This window comes from Heterodontus francisci, chromosome 5, assembly GCF_036365525.1.
Source record: "Heterodontus francisci isolate sHetFra1 chromosome 5, sHetFra1.hap1, whole genome shotgun sequence".
Taxonomy (NCBI): Eukaryota; Metazoa; Chordata; class Chondrichthyes; order Heterodontiformes; family Heterodontidae; genus Heterodontus; species Heterodontus francisci.
The window spans coordinates 98165507-98186252 of NC_090375.1; the positions used below are offsets into that span (position 1 = coordinate 98165507).

The 20746-nt window shown below is 41.9% G+C and overlaps 1 protein-coding gene across 1 annotated transcript in view; it reads right to left on the reverse strand.

Moving 5' to 3' along the window:
- Positions 1–20746, reverse strand: part of LOC137369572 (peroxidasin homolog) — a 705658-nt gene that overhangs the window by 75439 nt on the left and 609473 nt on the right. The window contains exon 17 of the mRNA XM_068030861.1: positions 15588–17091. Within this exon, the coding sequence (XP_067886962.1) occupies positions 15588–17091 (1504 nt within the window). The remainder of the gene's footprint in view (positions 1–15587; positions 17092–20746) is intronic.

The following is a 20746-nucleotide window of genomic DNA, read 5'->3' on the forward strand; positions in this document are numbered from 1 at the left end:
ATGTTTCTGCAACCTGTCCTCAGAATTTAACCGTTTTAGCTTTATCATTCTGGTGAATCTGCACTGCATCTCCTTCAAAGCCAATATATCCTTCCTCAGAACTGAACACAGTGGCCGGAATTTTATGCCCCCTTCCTCCAATGGAGCAGACTGGAGTCGGGAGGGAAACGTACAATTGAGTGGGAAGCGATGGGGGTGTAGGGGGTGCTGTTTCTGTCGCCTACCCAACCCCATTTTACCAGCAGCAGGGTGGGGGGGGGGGGGGGGGAGGGGAAAGTTGAAAATGGCCCGCCCTCCTCAGGCCAATTGAGGCTCTTAAGTGGCCAGTTCATTGCCATTTAAGGGCCTCCTCTTCGTTGGTATCTTACCAATGGCGGCTGGGCACTTTGCCACATGGAAAGGCCTCCTTGCGGGCTTGGTGGGGGGGATGCCCTGCTGTTCAGGCAGCTTATGCCTAATGGAGGGCCGCATCCACGGCACAAGGCACCCCCACTGAAGCACCTCCCCCCTGCCCTTCAAACTGACTCCCACCCCTCTCACTGGAGCCCAGCCTGAAACCCCACTCACCTTTCCATGATGGTGTCCATGGTCCTGGCTGCTCCCAGTGGCGCTCCTGGGACTGTGAAGCTGCCAGCCTGCTAATTGTCAGACAGCTCCTGGAGGTGGGACATCCTGCCTCAGAAGGGTGGAAGTCCCACCGAGGGTCTTTAAAAACGAAGAAAGCCCGTTTGTGCTCATTTCTTTGCCTTATAATTGGAAAGTGGTGAACAAGGATTCACCAAGGGGGAGCTCAAAACACTGTTTAAAAACAAAACCCTGTTACTGTAAGACCAGGTGAAGGCTGAAAGGGAACCCTAGACACTTTGCTCACCTGTTCGTAATAGAAATTTGAGTGTTAGCATCTGGGATTTTACCCACAGACAAATGAGAGAAACTGTAAGTGAGAAGCCAAATTGTTCCCAATCAAAAAAAAAAGTGCAAAATTAAAACAGGTTTTCTTGTGGTTGTGTGTGATTGAATATTAACATGTCTGCAACTGAAGCGAGTAGCTCTCCAAGCCAGGGTGAACTAACTTGGGATAAGTTAAAAGCACTGTCTATGGAGGAGTTGAGAAAAATGGCTAAACAGTGTGGGATCACTGTATGTGACAAGGCGAGGAAGTTTGAACTCCTAAGACTAGTGGCCAATCATTTTTCCCTTGAATTTGAAGAAGCAAAAGGCAATAGTAGAAGTAGACCCAGACAGGGTACTGTTAGCAAAGATACAATTGGAACAAAAGAAACTTGAATTAGAAGACAGGGAAAGAGAAAGAGAGCGAGAGAGAAACAGGAGAGGGAGAAAGAGAGAGCATTTCACAAGGAACGGGAAGAAAATGAAAGGCAGGATAGTGAGAGAAAAAGACAGGAGAAGGAACGACAGAGAGCGAGAGAGGGAGAGAGAGAGAACAAATATTCCAGAAAGAATCTGAAGAAAGAGCTGAAACAGCTTGAGTTAACTAGGGGGCGACAGAGCAACCCCAGTGAAAGCATAGCCAATATGGAGGAGCAGAATTTAGGGCTGGGTACAAAATTGCTGAAATTCACTCAAATGATTCCAAAATTCAATGAGGAAGATGTGGAAGATTTTTTGTGTCTATAGAGAAACTGGCAAGGCAGCTAAAATGGCCATCTGAGACCTGGTTCTTTTAGTACAAAGCAAGCTAACTGGAAAAGCCCATAAGGTTTATTCCTTGTTACCAGATGAGAGTTCATCAAATTATGAACTGCCCAAAAATGCTATCTTCGGGGCATATGAATTAGTACCCAAAGTCTATCGCCAAAAGTTTAGAACTCTCAAAAGCAAGCCAAACTTAGCTGGAGTTTGAAAGAAGTGAGCAGCTGACCAGTGGCTGAGGGCTCTAAAAAAACAGCTCAGCTATGAGACTCTCAGAGAAGTACTTCTGTTAGAGGAATTTAAAAACTCTCTCCCAGTCTCAATAAAGACCCATGTAGAGGAACAGCGGGTTCAGGGAGCCCAGCAAGCAGGCATTCTGGCTGATGAGTTTGCTTTAATTTATAAGTCAGTTTCCCAGGGGAGAACCTTTCCTAATCACCTCCACAAGTCTGAAAAGGACAAAGGGTGGGAAGGTGATATCAGCCCAGGCAGTCTTGGGAGAGAAAGGAAAGCAGGAGACACAGGTGGCCTTCCTCCAGCCAAAAAGGAAGATGTTGTGAGCAAGAGTGAGACCCAGAGACCTGTGTGCTTCCATTTAAAAGCTGACTGCTGGAAACTAAAGGGAAAATCGGTAGGGTTAATCAGGCCACACCCGCTCAGTGAAGGCGGGGACCTGATGGAAAGCACAGAGAAAGCTATGGCTTTAACTGCAGTAAGAATGCAACCCAGGAAGCTGACTACAGCCAGTGCAGGAAAAGTTAATAGAATTCCTGAAGGTTATCAGGGTTTTGTGTCTGAAAGGAAAGTAACCCCATACCCTCGAGTGGGGCAAGCAAGCCCATAGTAATTCTCAGACACAGGGGCCACTAGATCCCTTTTACTGGAAAAAGGCCTGACCTTTCCCCCAGAGAGTGCAGTGAACACCAATATGGTGGTGAATGGTTTTGGAGGGTAGTGTATGCCTGTACCTGTACACCAGGTGCACCTGGAGTGCAACCTAGTTTTGGGACCGGTGACCGTAGGGATTGTCCCGAGTTTGCCTGTGGACAGGGTTGACCTGCTCCGAGGCAATGATCTGGCGGGGGTGAAGGTGGTAGCCTCCCCAGTAGTGAAAGAAAGACTGCAGGAGGTCAGAGAGACAGGGCGGTGGCAGGAGACAGTCCCCTGCAGTTTCCTTGAATGTGTAGTGGATCAGGCCATGATCAAACCAGCTCCCCCAGAGGAGACTGCATTGGCACTGCAGGCAGATGACCATGAGGTCTGCCTGTCCGAGACTTTCTTTGGAAAGTTAGGAGATCCAGGGAATGAACTGAATGGATTTTCCCTAGCTGAGGCTCAGCGAGCTGACCTCGTATTATGAGAGTTAGCACAGCTGCCCAGTCTGAAAGTGAAGCAGAGGGAGTCCCTGATTAGTAGCTCATTCTTTAAATAGTATCAATGAGGAAATGGAGTTCCCCTCACAGACCTGAGAGCAAGGAGTGGACAGCAGTTTACCTGTTAGTGGTGCCGCAGAGGAACCGGAGAGAAATATCAAGAAGGGTCCATGAAACTACAGTGGCTGTACATGCTAGTATACAAAAGGCCAAAGCCCGCATAAGACAGCAGTTTGACTGGCCAAAACTCCACAAAGATGTGGTGGAGTACTGCAGGAGTTGCCACATGTGCCAGGTTGAGGGGAAACACCAACCTACAATGAAACTTGCATCCCTAAGTCCTGTACCAGTGTTAGGAGGACCCTCCAGCAGAGGGCAGGTGAACTGTAAGGGATCTCCGCCGAGAACAAAAGGGGACAGGCAGGCACACGGCTGGCAAAGGTTTAGAAAGAGAAGGAGAAAATGTGACCAAGAGGGCAGGTTAAATGAAGTCCGGGAGGAATCCCGGATGAAAACTCCTACTGTCCAGTCACCCAACCCCAAAAAATGTGAAAAGTTAGACCCCCCATCCTCCTATGTAAATGCAGACTCTAGAAGCACCCCATCAGAGTGCATTTACAGGAATCTACAGAGACAAAGAGAGACCTCTAGAGTACGCAGAAACCATGAAGGTGATGCCTCATCTAGTCTAAGTGCCACAGGCGAGTGCAGTCAAGTTTGCACACATATCTGCAGGCAGGAATGTCCCAGAGAACAAAGGGGAGATTAACAAAGAATCCTCCCCCACTGACCTCCTTGGAAGTGGATAAATCGCCAGGGCCGGATGGATTGCATCGCAAATTGTTAAAAGAAGCCAGGGAGGAAATAGCGGATGTGCTGAGGATCATCTTCAAATCCTCACTAGATACAGGAGAGGTACCAGATGATTAGAGGTCTGCGAATGTTGTACCATTGCTTAAAAAGGGTGCGAGTGATAGGCCAAATAATTATAGGCCAGTCAGTCTGACCTCGGTGGTGGGTAAACTGTTAGAATCTATTCTGAGGGACAGGATAAACTGCACTCAGAAAGGCACAGATTAATCAGGAATAGTCAGCATGGATTTGTTAAGGGAAGGTCAGTCTTATCAATTTGATTGAGTTTTTTGAGGAAGTAACAAGAAGAATTGATGAGGGTAGTGCAGTGGATCTGGTCTACATGGACTTTAGTAAGACATATGACAAGGTCCCACATAGCAGACTGGTCAGTAAAATAAAAGCCCATGGGATACAGGGCAATGTGGCAGGTTGGATCCTGAATTGGCTCAGGGAAAGGAAACAAAGGGTAGTAGTTGACAGATGTTTTTGTAAATGGAAAGCTGTTTCCAGTGGCATTCCATAGGGTTCAGAGTTGGGTCCCTTGTTGTTTGTGGTATATATTAATGATTTGGACTTAAATGTGGGAGGCATGATTGGGAAATTTGCTGACGACACAAAAGTTGGTCGGGTAGTTGATAATGAAGAAGATAGCCGTTGACTTCAGAATGATATCAATGGTTTGGTCGTGTGGGCGGAAAAGTAGCAAATGGAATTCAATTCAGAGACCTGTGAGGTAATGCATTTGGGGAGGGCAAATAAAGTGAGGGAATACACAATTAACAGGAGAATATTGAGAGGGGTAGCCTTGTATGCTATGGATTATGAGAGTAAATTGGCAAGAAATATAAAAATAAACAGTAAGAGCTTCTACAGGTATATAAAAAGGAAGAGAGTAGCGAAAGTAAGTGTGAGACCTTAGAGGATGAGACTGGGGAATTAATAACAGGGAAATGGCAGACAATTTAAATCAATATTTTGCATCGGTTTTCATGTTGGAGGACACTATAAACATCCCAACTATAATAGATGAGCAAGGTGTCAATAGGAGGGAGGAACTTGTAACAATCTCTATCACGAGGGAAAAGGTGCTTGTCAAACTGATGGGACTAAAGGCAAACAAGTCACCAGGACCTGATGGCCTGCATCCAAGGGTTTTAAAGAAGTGGCTGCCGAAATAGTGGAGGCATTGGTCGTAATTTACCAAAACTCATTGGATTCTGGTAGGGTACCAGCAGACTGGAAAACCGCTAATGTGACACCCCTATTCAAGAAAGGAGGGAGACAGAAAGCAGGAAACTATAGACCAGTTAGCTTAACATCTGTCATTGGGGAAAATGCTAGAGTCCATTATTAAGGAAGAAATAGCAGGACATTTAGAAAAACATAATGCAATCAAACAGAGTCAACATGGTTTTATGAAAGAGAAATCATGTTTGACAAATTTGTTAGAGTTCTTTGAGGATATAACAAGCAGAGTGGATAAAGGGGAACTGGTAGTTGTAGTGTATTTGGATTTTCAGAAGGCGTTTGATAAGGTGTCACATAAAAGGTTATTGCACAAAATAAGAGCTCAGGGTATTGGGGGTAAGGTGTTGGCATGGATTGAGGATTGGCTAACACACAGAAGGTAGAGAGTCGGGATTAATGGGATTTTTCAAGTTGGAAACTAGTGGGGTGCCACAAGGATCGGTCCTAGGGCCTCAACTATTTACTATCTATATTAATGACTTGGAGGAAGGGACAGAGTGTAGCGTATCCAAATTTGCTGATGATACAAAAATAGGTGGGAAGGCATGTTGTGATGAGGACACAAAGAATCTGCAAAGGGATATATATAGGTTAAGTGAGTGGGCAAAACCTTGGCAGATGGAGTTCAATGTGGGAAGGTGTGAGGTCATCCACTTTGGTAGGAAGAATAAAAAGGCAGATTATTTAGATGGAGAAAACTACAAAATACTGCAGTACAGAGGGATCTGGGTGCTCTTGTACAAAAAGTTAGCATGCAGGTGCAGCAGGTAATTAGGAAGGCAAATGGAATTTTGGCCTTTATTTCAAGGGGGTTAGAGTTTAAAAATAGGAAAGTCTTGTTACATCTGTACAAGGTGTTGGTGAGGCCACACCTGGAGTACTGCATACAGTTTTGGTCCCTGTATTTAAGGAAGGATATATTGGCATTGGAGGCAGTTCAGAAAAGGTTCACTAGGCTGATTCCTGGGATGAAGGGGTTGTCTTATCAAGAACGGTTAAACAGGTTAGACCTTTATTCATTGGAGTTTAGAAGAATGAGAGGTGATCTTAGTCATAAGTCATAGAGTCATACAGCATAGAAACAGGCCCTTCGGGCCCACCTCGTCCATGCCGACCATAATGCTTATCTATACTAATCCCACCTGCCTGCATTAATTCCATATCCCTCTATGCCTTGCTCATTCAAGTACCTGTCCAGATGCCTCTTAAACGTTGCTACTGTTCCTGTCTCCACCACCTCCTCTGGCAGCTCATTCCAGATACCCACTATTCATTGTGTGAAAAATTTACCCCTTTGATCCCCTTTAAACCTCCTCCCTCTCACCTTAAATCTATGCGCTCTAGTTTTAGTGACCCCTACCAAGGGAAACAGAGTCTGGCTATCTACCCTATCCATGCCTCTCATCATTTTATATACCTCCATCATGTCCCCTCTCGGCCTCCTTTGCTCCAGGGAAAACAGACCCAGCCTATCCAATCTCTCCTTACAACTCAAGCCCTCCAAACCAAGCAATATCCTTGTGAATCTTTTCTACACCCTCTCTAGCTTAATCACATCTTTCCTGTAGTGTGGCGACCAGAACAGCACACAGTACTCCAAATGCGGCCTAACCAACGTTATGGACAACTGTAGTATGACGTCCTAACTCTTGAACTCAATGCCATGGCCGATGAAGGCAAGCATGCCATATGCCTTCTTCACCACTCTGTCAACCTGTGTTGCCACTTTCAGGGAACTATGTACTTGCACCCGAAGGTCTCTCTGCTCAACAACACTCCCAGGGCCCTACCATTCACTGTATATGTACTGCCCTGGTTTAACTTCCCAAAATGCATCACTTCACACTTGTCTGCGTTAAATTCCATTTGCCAATCCCTTGCCCACTTTCCCAGTTGATCTATATCCTGTTGTAACGTTAGACAACCTTCTTCACTGTCCACTATACCACCAATTTTGGTGTCATCTGCAAACTTACTAATCATGCCCCCTACATTCACATCCAAGTCATTAATATATATGACAAACAACAGAGGGCCCAGCACAGATCCCTGCAGCACACCACTGGTCACCGGCCTCCAATCTGAAAAATGACCCTCCACCCCGACCCTCTGCCTCCTATCACCAAGCCAATTTTGTATCCAATTGGCTAGCTCACCCTGGATCCCATGTGTTCGCACCTTCTGGACCAGCCTACCATGCAGGACCTTGTCAAAGGCCTTGCTGAAGTCCATGTAGACAACGTCCATCGCCCTGCCCTCGTCAATCCTCTTGGTCACCTCCTCAAAAAACTCAGTCAAATTCGTGAGACATGATTTCCCACGGACAAAGCCATGCTGACTATCCCTAATCAGACCTTGGCTTTCCAAATGCATATCTTATTGAAACATACAAGATTCTAAGGGGGCTTGACAGAGTAGATGTTGAGAATATGTTTCCACTGGTGGGGGAATCTCGACCTAGGGGACATAGTTACAGAATAAGGGGTCACACATTTAAAACGGAGATGCAGAGGAATTTCTTCTCTCGGAGGGTGGTGAATCTCTGGAATTCTCTACCTCAGAGTTGTGGAGGCTGGGTCACTAAATGTATTTAAGGAGGTGGTGGAGAGATTTTTGAAATCTCGGGGAGTCGAGGGTTATGTGGAGCAGGTCCGAAAGAGGAGTTGAGGCCTGGGACAGATCAGCCATGATCTTATTAAATGGAGGGGCAGGCTTGAGGGGCTGAATGGCCTACTCCTGCTCCTATTTCTTATGTTCCTATGTAACAAGGATTCACCAAGAGGGAGCTCAAAACACAGTGTTTAAAAACAAAACCCTGTTACAGTAAGACCAGGTGAAGGCTGAAAGGGACCCCCAGAGTCCTGTCTCACCTGGTCATAACAGTACCATTCCTCTTAATTTAGTTCTGATCTTTAATAAAGTTCTATTCATTCATCTAAGTCATTAATAAATATGGTGAAAAGTTGAAGCCCCAGAACGGATCCCTGGGGAACACCATTTTTCACAGCCTTCCAATTTGAGTATGTATCTTGTATTCCCACTCTGTCTTCTATCTTATAACTATTTTCAAAACCAAGTCAAAAGACCACCTCCAATTCTGTGCGATCTAATTTTTATCAATAATCTTTTATGTGGAACAATATGGAATGTGTTCTGGAAGTTGATATAGATAACATCCTTGTATACTTTATTACTAACTGCCTCAAAAAGATTCAACTAGATTAATCAGATATGACTTACCTTTAACAAAGCCACAGCCTCTCTGATCAGCTCATGGGCCAACGGGGAAGCAGGGCCCAGGTTTGTGGCAAATTTTCCTTCCATCCACTCCACTTACTACCAGTCCCTGGGACTGCTTGGAGTAAGAAGGCAGTCGGCCAGAGTAAGATGGCAGTAGGCCGGAGTAGTGGTGATCATGGCTCCAATGTCTCCTGATGGAGAAAGAAACTTGGTAGAAGTCACCTCCCCCTGCAATTTAGCCTTCAGCACTTACATTTATAATCTTCCATCTCTGCCGAGGCCTAAAAAACCTGCAGGTTTCTGTCATCTGGCAAGTAGTTCTGTCCTTTTAAGGTCTCCTGCTGCCTCTTCTGGTTTTGCAGGATAATGGATCTGGGTCAGGGCAGGGTTGGAGGGCTTAGCAGAAGTCCTGCCATGGCATTACCCAGCCCCAGAGGGCAAATCCAATCCAAAAATATAGAACAGTCCAAGATTGCCACTTAATTAAATATATTTCTAGCCACTGAATAGCATATACTTTTATATGGCACCATAAACACATGCATTTTTCACATCCACAGATTTTACACATGAACCAAACAACTCTCTCTTCTCAAACAGTATGGTGTGAAAAGCTGGTAAAGTCTTTGCTCATTTTCATTAAAAAATTCAAGTTTTGAAACTTTTGATCATTCATTGTTTGCTGACAGATAAATCATCTTCAAAAGCTTTTAAAAAGACACTTTTTTTGAACTAGAGTAATTCATCTTTAAGTAGAATTGAAAAGTCAGCAGGTTGCTGTGACCTCAGAATGGGTAACCAGTACAATCCATTTTCATTTCAATATTTCCACATTACAGTTTGCTGGATGGAATCAGAAACTATTTGTGTCTATTTTCACTGGTCAGCTGGAATTTTAGATCGTGTAGACAAACAATTGGTGATTTAATTTGCATGTTATTTTTCTAGTTGTATAAACAGAGAAGCACAAATCACTTAACTGGTAATTTGAATAATTGTGCCATATCACTAAATTAACTCTTAAAAATATTTAGGTGTATTTTTATAAATTCTATCATAAAAGCCAAATCAACATAGGCTGTGGTACATCAAGTTAAATTAAGACTATGGGACAATGGGAAAGAAGTATAATCTATTTAAAGGCATATGCAGGAATCATGTCAGGAAGTACTTTGTTGTGATTAATACCTAAAGCAGGCAAAACTACACTCAAGACAAGGTTTGAGCTAGATGAGCCAAACAACCTCTCTTACCTATACTTGACTTAGTGATACTGCAGCAGGAGAGCAATGTTCGGCTGCAGTTGTGCCTCAGAGTCATTGCGGGGGGAGTGAATTTGGTTGGCTGGGACACTGGCTGACTGGTAAAGCCAGGAAAGTGCAATTGAGATGAAGCTAATTGGTGGCTGACAGACTCCTGCAATTTCAACATGGACTCAGCAGGAGCAGAAGCGCTTCTCCTGCCTCTGTTAAGATAAAAATTATTAGTTTTTAAAAACTTACCTTTTTCGTGGCCACTTCCAGCAAACCCTGTTTAGGCTGATCATATTTAGAGCATGTAATCCTGAATGCAGTAGGCCCAATGCTATGTTCAGGGTAAACTGTTTGATGATTTGAGTCTTAAAACAGGTGTTTGATCCCTCTGTAGTTTTTTTTCAATGAGCCTAACAACTGTTTTATCAGCTACCAGTGACGCCCTAAAATGGCCAAATTATATAATCATAGAATGGCTTCCTGCTGTGCTATAACCATTCAGCTCATCATGTCCGTGTTGGCTCTCTGTAAGAGCTAGTCCCACTTCCCTGCCTTCCCCCCTCCCCTGTACCCTTGCAAATGTTTTCTCTTCAGATAACTATCCAATTTCCTTTTGAAAGCCATGATTGAATTTGCCTCCACCACACTCTCAGGCAGTACATTCCTGATCCTAACCACTCAATACATAAAAAAAGTTTTTCCTCATGTTGCCTCTATTAATTTGCCAATCACCTTAAATTGGTGTCCTCTGGTTCTCGACCATTCTGCCAATGGGAACAGTTTCTTCCTATCTTCTCTGTCCAGACCCCTCATGATTTTCAACACCTCGATCAAATCTCCTCTCAACCTTTTCTTCTCTAAGGAGGACAGCCCCAGCTTCTCCAATCTCTCCATTTAACTGAAGTCCTTCATCCCTGGATCTATTCTCACAACTCTTTTCTGTACCCTCTTGAATGTCTTCACATCCTTCCTAAAGTGTGGTGCCCAGAATTGGATACAAAACTCCAGTTGAGACCGAACCAGTGTTTTATAAAGGTTCACCATAACTTCCTTGCTTTTGAACTCTATGCCTCTATTTAAAAAGCCAAGGATCCCATATGACTTATTAACCACTTTCTTAACCTTCCCTGCTACCTTCAACGAATTCTGTCCCACTGCTCCTGCACCCCCTTTAGAATTGTATCCTTTATTTTATGTTGCCTCTCCTCATTCTTCCTACCAAAATTATTACTTCACACATCTAATATGGTATTGGATATGTTTCCGACGTTGTTCAGATACAAGAAGTTGACTTTCTAAATTAGGCTTTTTCCACCCATTTTTCGCCTGGAAAACAGGCACAATGAGGTCCAATTTCACCTCTGAGTCTTTTGATTAAGCTTTTCCAGGAACTGATGTTACCCAAAGAATTCCTCCAAACCACATGATGGCCCTTTAAAGGAAACATTAATCTAAGTCAGAACTTTTATTGTATTGTTCATTTTGCTCTCCATTTAGTTTATAACATTTGTCAGCTGTTTCCTATTACTCTTGTCAGAACAGTCTATAATGATTTATTTAGACCCCCTAGGTTGTCATATCTTTCTTCCTGTTTAGAATGTGGCATAAATTACTTCAATGAAGTCTTACAGGCCACTCCCTAAATGTATTACCATCTAAGTAATGAAAAACTAGAGGGTTGATTTATACAGGAACTGTGCTTCACTGGGGGCATCATTTATCCTTAATTCAACATGCAATAATGGCAATCCACATGGCCTAAATAAAGTAATTACAGATGGAATTCTGTGATCCAAATGAATAAGAAACAGCTGAGAAAGATACGCCATAACTAAATAGAGAAAAAAATAAGAATCCTGTTTGAATGTAATGACTTCATCACTGTAGGTTTAGTTCCCTTTAAGATAACATTTTCCACATCCGTTTCTAAGTTTGAAACAGCATTTACATTTTGCGACACAGAGCTTTAAAGTTACTGCAAATTAGTTTTATCAGCAATCATTTTCCTGAGACTGAAACTATGGGTCAGATTATCCTTGTTACATTTGGATCAAGACCCCCACAATTCTTTGTTTTTGTTTCACATAAGATTTCTGTTCTCTCACAAGCCGCAAGTATTAACGAGGGACACAAAGGCTTACACAACACTTAGGTTTTTAGATCCAGAATGAATATGTAATGTTTGTACTCCTTTTCTACCCATAAATTATTTTTGACAGAAACTTCAGATTTAGATATTAAGAAATATTTGCATAACCTCCAGATTGAGGCAATTTCTTTTAAAGCCATGCTTTATGAGGAGTTTGCAGCTTGCAAGCCTAAAACTGTCATTCATGAAATTATGATGTACAGAGCACCTGATTACCGTTCTGGGAGACAACAGGGCTGAACATGCATTGTACGCATTCCGTTCAATTTTACCTTTTGGTACAATGACTATTATATAGCATCTTTAACATAGTTAAAAAGTCCCAAGGTGCTTCAAAGGAGTGTTATCGAACAAAATTTGACACCAAGCCACATAAAATACTAGGGCTGATGACTAAAAGCTTGGTCAAAAAGGTAGGTTTTAAGGCATGTCTTAATGAAGGAGGGAGAGGTAGAGAGGCTGAGGGGTTTAGGGAAGAAATTCCAGAATTTAGGGCCTAGGCAACTGAAGGCAGGAGCACCAATGGTGGAGCGATTGAAATAGGAACGCGCAAGAGACCAGAATTGGAGGAGCACAGAGATCTTGGAGGCTAGTAGGACAGAAGGAGATTACATATATAGGAAGGGGCGAGGCCATGAAGGGATTAGAAAACAAGAATGAGCATTATAAAATTGAGGTGTTGCCAGACCACGAGGCAATGTAAATCAGCGAGCATAGGGATATGTGTGAATGGAACTTGGTGCAATTTAGGGTACAACCAGCAAAGTTTTGGATGAGCTCAGTTTATGGAAGGTGGAAGATCGGAGGCTGGCCAGGAGAGCATTGATCAGTCAAGAGGTAACAAATGCATGGATGAGGATTTCAGCAGCAGATGAGTTGAGGTGGGGCGCAGTCGAGCTATGTTGCGGAGATGGAAGGTCTTGGTAATGAAGCAGATGTTTGGTCAGAAGCTCATCTCAGGGTCAAATACAACACCAAGAATGTGAAAGTCTGCTTGAGTCTTAGACTGTTGCCAGAGAAGGATGGAGTCAATGACTAGGGAACAGAGATTATGGCAGGGACCGAAGGTGACAGAAAATGATAAGTTTAAAATTATTTTCGTGAGGCCAGAGAAGCTGGAATGCTGCTCTGAGATCGACAAGAATAATGTGGGCTGCTGCTGCCCCAGTTTGCTCCGTTCCCCAGCTCCACTTCCCCCATGTCTCTGGATCTACCTTGCTGATATAATGCTGCACTAGAGATGGCTAGCTGCAAGGAGCGTCCATTTGGTGCCTGCATCCACTGGCAACATGAGGCTGAAACCTCCCACTGACAATATCAGGTGGACAGCCGACAAGCTTTACCCATCAATGACTCAATAGTTACAATTAAGCCCCACATTTTATTTTGCATAAGCACCTAGAAAGGAAAAAATATTGGAGTAATCCTGCTCCTCTTGGTACTCAAGGAAACCTTTAAAAAAATAAAAATAGCTGATCTTTTCATCTACACCAGGATCTCCCTCCTTTCTTCATCACCTCAGCCTGGGCTTCCAACTCTGCATCACAGAATCTGAGTGCCCTCTCTAAACCTTTTTCAGACATTTGTACATTTCTGAAGTTGTCTGCAGCCACAATGCACCTCCCCTGTAAGAGTGAAACCTAATTTCCTGCCCCCTCCAAACGGTCGCATAGCCAACAAGTAGCACTGATTGTTGCGTGATCCATTATAGTAAGCTCCCAGCATGAACTTCATATTGTCCCATTCACATTGAGTGGTTTGAGACATGACATGGGGTCAGTGTAACATGTTTGGGGGGAAGCAGTGCATCTGGACCTATGGTTCCCAAAGCTCTCCACCACTGTTGTGTTCCTTATGTTATAACTGTTTTTTTTTAACTAATTGGTAGAGATTGATTACCATCAACAGCTCCATTATCATTGTATCATGTGAGTACCAGGACAGTAGAAGGCAAATTAGATGGAACATGGTCCTTTTTAGTTTAACATTTTCCATGTTCCTATGTCCCATCACCCACATGAACAGATGCATGCACACCTGTTTTCAGGCACGATTGAATTTCTAAACCCAATGGTATCACGCTTTCACTATTTATGACATTTTTACACAGGGTTGGGGAAGGTTTCCTGTGTACCGCATTTCTATCAAAATTATAAACATGAATATGAAGACTGGGTTTAAGATTTCATTACAAATAGTGAACAGAAGAGATCTTTCCCCAATGACTAATTTGTTTCTTTGAGAGGAACTTAAAGTTTTGCAACAGAAAATATGCCAGCAGACATTTGTTTTGGTACTGACAATCTAAATAATAAAAGGGGCTCATAATTTAACTGAATAAAAATCATACCTAAAAGCATTAAAATCACTGGATCAGTTTTGTGGTAATCTTCACCATTTCAAGAGACCAACACCATAGGCCCAGTAGAGTGCTGCAGCAGAACCTGCCCAGAAATTAGTCTTGTTCCTTCCAAAGGAAGATGTGACCTCCAGTATATTAAACTTTTATGTTCCTCAAATTTTCTTCATTAAGTTTAGGAAGGTTTTTTGAGTTTATTTTACTTGTGTACTGCTTTAAAAAAAAACAGTTTTTGCCAGGAGTATTTGCAAGCCCTGCACAATTGATGCCAAACTGCTCTGTAAAAAATAAATAACCCAAACTAGGATGTATGGCATGTGTGCTGTATTGTGCCATACTGTAATTGTGACAAAACTAGCAAGTACATAATTTGAATAGCAGCTTTGGTGTCAGTTAGTCCCATGAGCTGCAGATTTGTACATGGCACTTACATTAAATCTGCCCCAACACCATTTTGGCACAGTCTGGAATATAAACAAACATTCACTCCTGCCACTCTCATTTGACTCTCGCATTCCATGATAGTGTTAACAACTTATTTACATAGCTTCCAATAAAAGACACAGAATCCTAGAATCATAGTAAGTTTAAGGCACAGAAAGAGGCCACTTGACCCATCATATTTGTGCCAGCCGAAAAACGATCCACCTATTCTAATCCCACCTTCCAGCATTTGGTCCGTAGCCCGGCAGATTACGGCACTTGAGGTGCAGATCCAGACTCCTTTTGAGTGAGTTGAGGGTTTCTGCCTCAACTATCCTTTCAGACAGTGAGTTCCAAACCCCCACGTCTGGGTGAAAAAGTATTTCCTCATCTCTCCTTTAATTTTTCTACCAATCACTTTAAAGCTTTGCCCTCTCGTCACTGACCTCTCTGCTAAGGTGAATAGACCCTTCATCTCCACTCTATCCAGGTCCCTCAAAATTTTGTACATTTCAATCAGATCTCCCCTCAGCCTTCTCTGTTACAAGGAGAACAACCCCAGAATATCCAATCTTTCCTTCGTAAAACTCCTCTGCACCCTCTATTGCAATTACATCCTTTCTGTAATGAGATGACCAGAACTGCACACAGTACTCAAGTTGTGGCCTAACCAATGATTTATACAGTTCCAGCATAACCTCCCTGCTCTTATATTCTACACCTTGACTAATAAAGGAAAGGATTCCATATGCCTTAACCACCTTATCGACCTGTCCTGCTATCTTCAGGGATCTGTGGACATTCACTCCAAGGTCCCTCAATGGCTCTACACTTTTCAGCGTTTTCCCATTAATCATGTATTCCTTTGCCTTGTTTGACCTCCCCAAATGCATCACCTCACACTTCTCCAGGTTGAATTCCATTTGCCACTTTTCTGCCCATCTGACATATTCTTACACGTTTGAACATTTCAGTAAAGGAAATAGCCTTTCCCCTCCCCCATTCCTGTATTTTTACAATAGGATAGAACTCACCTTTTAAGTTTGTCTCTAACTGTTGGATTCTTGATTTCATTTTGTAAGTCCTCAAAGTTCTGGACAGTACTCATATTACAAAAAACTCTGTAGTCAGTATATGAAGGGATGCCATGATCACGACCTCTCTGGATATTCATTGCTGCCAAGTCTAAAGCTACAGCGTGAGCCATGGAAAAGAGCCTTTCCGTCAGTTCCAAATTGAGAACCTCTGAAGGGACTCGCATTTTCCCTGCAGAAGCAAACAGACCACGGAGAAGTGGATCAATGCCCCCTTCTTGAATAAGTCTGAAGGGAGAGAAGAAAGCCTTGTGAAGAGGAAGGTGTCCTTCTGGAATTGGTTGAAAAGAACTGTTCAGTCGATGGAGAATAGGATTGATTAAAGTGTGACCAAACCGAAAGGCTGCTGTGGCAAAAGCATTAAAAATTGCACCATTTACATTTGGATTGTAGCTGTTATATGGTCCCATCATTGTCATCCCGACATCTCCCAGGATTTTTGGGAGCCAGTGGTTGTATGTGATGTGCTGCATCTGTGCTCCAACAATTTTTCGTGCTTCATGATAAACGGTGTCCCCATCCCAGTGAGGATTCAATCTCAGTAGTTCAGAGGCAATACGATTATGTTCACGGAACCACAAGGTATGCATGGCTGTGAGTGCAACCTGCTCATTCGCCCTATGATCTCCTGCAAGGAAGCAAGGGATTGGGCTTTCATTCTCATCCCTCAAGCATTCTATTGATTGTCCTGTGGCAAAAGGCAACATGCGTTTACCAGATCTTGGCACAACTTCACCTTCTTTTAGCAGACCATGCTGATTTGTAAGGTCTCTAACTTCCATGGATTCATGATCAGTACTACCATATACATTAGATGCATCTATATATGATGTTAGGTGATTAATCTGCTCTCTGGCATACACTGACTTCATCAGTAAGGAAGTCATACCGCTGCCACAAACTGGACTGGAGCGAACAAAAAACATGCATCTAGCATTTCTTGCTCGAGGATCATTTTCTGGAATCATAATTGGAAAGCAAGGGGGATCATTGTTGCATGTGGAGCTGCAAGACTGTCCATCAGAAAACCGTGACATACTGAGAGCTGGCACAGTTAGATCCAAATCATGGTCCAAGAACTGGCCCCACTGCATGAGAATGTGTGTAAATCTGTCATCTGGAGTTATTGTCTCTGTCCCAATCATTGTTGTTGAAACAAGGCGAGGGAGGGGTAAGGGATGGCCACTGTATAAATGATTGGATTCAGTACCTCTGGGGAGGCTAAAACCATTTTCATAAACTGGTTTTAGAATTCTCTCAAAAGCTGTGAGTGATGCTCCCCACATTGGATGCTGGAGATTGTTACATGTGCCATCATGACTTCGATATTTTTGGTGATAACATATGTCTGAGCAGTTCGGGAACCGCCTATGAGCTGTACACCCAGAGAGATTAGCTATTAAGTCCAGATAATGTGGAGAAACAAGATCATTGTAGCGGAAGTCTGAAAGAAATAAAAGAACAAAGATGGTTAGCATAAGCTACTGAAGCATGGAGATTAATTTCTCTCAATAATTTTGACATTTTCTCTTTCTTGACCCAATGTCTTCCCCCTATCATTTAAAATAGAAAACCTGTGCATGCAAAAAAGTGTGGAAGCAGCAAAATAAGTGCATTTTCTTACAGGTAGAAAAAAGTCCTAAATTAAAAGAAAAATGAACTGAGATCCTATAACTCATTCCAACTGGTTTTCCAATCAAGAGCAGCCATAAGTACCCATAATTCCCAATGTATTCAGTGGAAATTACTAACATATTCTGGAAGCTGTTTGGACACAGCTCAATTTCAAATGGCTGAATATTTTCCCTTTGGTATTAAACTGTCCAAGATTATTTTCTAAATAGCAAACAAATCTGGTAACAATAAGCTGCTGAAGTCATCATTTCTTAGCCCAGTACATGATTTGGTGGAGAAAAGAATCAGACAACACTGCAAGAACTGGAAGGAAGGCATAATGACTCAGTTCACCTATCAGGTGATGCTGGCAATTCTAACCTGGCTGGAACGTTTCCAGATGAAGAAGTGGATCACAAGTCAGTAGAAATGCAAAATGTTTAACATTATTGAAACTAATTCTTCCTTGAGAAATTCATATAAAGAGAATATTCAAAATAAAAATTATAAATCCACACCTCTTAACAATTTACTCACACTGCACCAAACTGCACTGGAACTAAACCACAAAACATTAAACCCATCTCTTTGGCTAACTTAACCAAAGTGCATGATCAAACTCATGGGACATGACTTTGGCACTAACTCAATGGTGACAACTCAGTCCAATTGTGCAATTTAGATCATATCTCAAAAATCATTACAACCTACCTTTATCAAGTGCCAGGTAAAACACCATGGCATAATTATATTTGTAATAACTAATAATTTATAAGTCATCTACTAATACATATCCCCAGAGTTTTCCCAGATGTTTCCGATAAGGAATGTCTTCTGAAATGTAACAGTACATGGCATTGAGAGAACTAAAACTGTATGATCTAATTGCTAACTTATGAAGGATTAATTGGTATCCTTTGCTGTATTTGCTATGTTCAGCAGAAAAAATTGGCTTCAGTGCAAAACAGATTCCCTGCTTTATAGTCCTGATTGATTTCACCGTCTTTAATAAATAGATGAACTTATAGCCCACTATTCAATATATTTTATATTTGATGTGAGGAGCTTTGCTGAGAATTTTGAACAAGTTCCCTTACAGTTTTCAACAAATTTATTTTCCCTTCGTATCAAGCTAGGATAATTATCTGGAATAACACAGAAACAACATTAGCATTTCTAATAGGTTTTCGTCATTGAACGTGAGAGTTACATTAAGTATATAATGTGGTGCATTTCTGAAGAACATTTCACCCACAATGATCAACAGAAAGCCATTCTGCAATAAATCATTGTGTTGGTTGACATGCCATGAAAATTCTCTTGCCAAGTTTTGAGGCCATAGAAAACATTTGCTAATTGTGGAGAAAGTAAACCTTAGCAGTAACTATTGTTTAATACAAACAGCATCATGGCACCCATTAGTTACTGCCATTAACTATTTTTCTCCCTACATCACTACCCAAAAATGCAAATCAAAATTAAACTTTCAACTCACCAGAGTTATGCCAGGATGCTAACATCAACTGTCAGCAGAGCCATGAGCCACGGCTCTGTGACATCTCATTGCTGGCTTTCATGAAATGTATTTAAGGTCTAAGCACCTGGAAAAGAAGAGCAAAGTGAATGGCTGAATATTTTAGCCTGGAAATTACGCAATAAAAATTGCATATGTTGAACGTAATTATGGTGTGGATTGGGAAAAGTTGGAAAAGCAGCTAAAACCTGGACCTGCCAGGATTTTAACATCCCCCTCCCTAAAAAGTTGCACTTATTTTGAGGTGATGGGGGGTGGGGGGGGATGGGGGGGTGGGGAGGTGGAGCGTGGAAGGCAATGGTACATCTTCTGCCCACCCTTCTGTCCATTGTAGGAGCAGTTTGAGGGCATCTCTGGATCTATTCCTGGGTTACTTTGAGAATTCTGACAAAAATGTTCTTGGTAGGCACAGTGGCACTTTAATCTGCTGAGAGGAGTCAAACATCTGATTCTGAGCCTAAAATTGGGTTTGAACTGGAAAAGACAAACAGAAATCAATCCCATAAGGATCATTTGCTGTTGCTATAGATGCTCAATGGATCTGAAAGATAAAATACAAAAATCTTGGCTCTTTTTCTTCAGCCTTATCTGGGATTAGAGTGTATCACTCATAGTCCTATTACTTCCTTGGGACAAGCGCTTGTACTGTGCTGCTACAGGCATGGGCATCTGCTCCCAATCTTTAAATAACCTTGTCCTTGGAATATTGGAGGTTGTCAGGGTGAGGTGGCAACAGCAGGCAGAAGCCTTTAGCCATTTGTTCTTAAAAGTCGTTTAAAAATGAAAAGAGAAAAAGTGATAACTTTAAAACTGAAATAAGTTGTAAAAAGCTGTGAGAGAAAAATACCCATAAGAAAAATAAACTATGGGAACCGGGAGCACCAACCAAAACAAACACTAGTTATTTAATTACACTTTAATACTCAGATCCCAAACTTATGAGAATCCAAAAGCAGACCCAATGCTCAGCTGGTCAGGTGAGCATAAAAGAAAACTCCAGAACCATACTGAAAGCAAAAATCACTTAGGTAGATCCTCATAAAGTATGTACCCAAGAATAAAAGTATAATGATTTATAAGTGTTTTATTGGATCTCTGGTACAGGTTACCTTTGGTGATTTGACAGGTAGTTCTCTCAGTAAATTCTTACCAGTCATTTCAAATTTAAACTAATGTCTTCTGCCCATTCCATTTTTAGCTAAACCTCCTTAAAAAAAGACCAGAAAAATTCAGCCATTTATTTTTTCTTCTTTTTCAGTTAATACTTAGCTTTCCTCCTGGGAGCCAGCAATGATATATCTTCAAGCTACTACCCTCCTGGATCTAGTAACATTTGAAAGGAGAATCTAGACAAAACTTTCATTTGAATGGTGTTTTCTGGTTATGTGGTGAAATAATAGCAATGAGACTCCCTTAAACTTGACGTTTATTCACACAGACTACAAATTACAAAACAGAGTAACTTGCCTATTTTATTGTCTGGAAAAAAAAATTCCCCTTTCTGATTTGATTTCAAAATTTGTACCTAATAATATAAGCAACCAACCATTGACTCACCAGACATTTTTCTTCCTGAGGAAGGGACCTACTCTCCACTTGTTATTCTCTTCAACTGAATAGTCAAGTTTGGGACCTCACATGGTTCAGAGTTGCAGGCCCACAAAACTATGATCTTCCATTTTGTGGCATAAAATATTGGAATGGTAATATGCTACACTGCTGTAGTTTCATATTTCATAGCTGTGAGATTATCTAATTCTAATACAAGGTTATAAATCCATTAAAAAGAAAATAAAGACTTGCATTTATATAAGTGCCTTATCATGTTTCAAAGGACTTTACACAACTTACTTTAGAAATGTTTTGATGTATATCAAATGTAGCAGTCAAATTGTACATTGCAAGATTCCACAAACAGCATTGAGATAAATGCCCAAATAATCCGACTTGG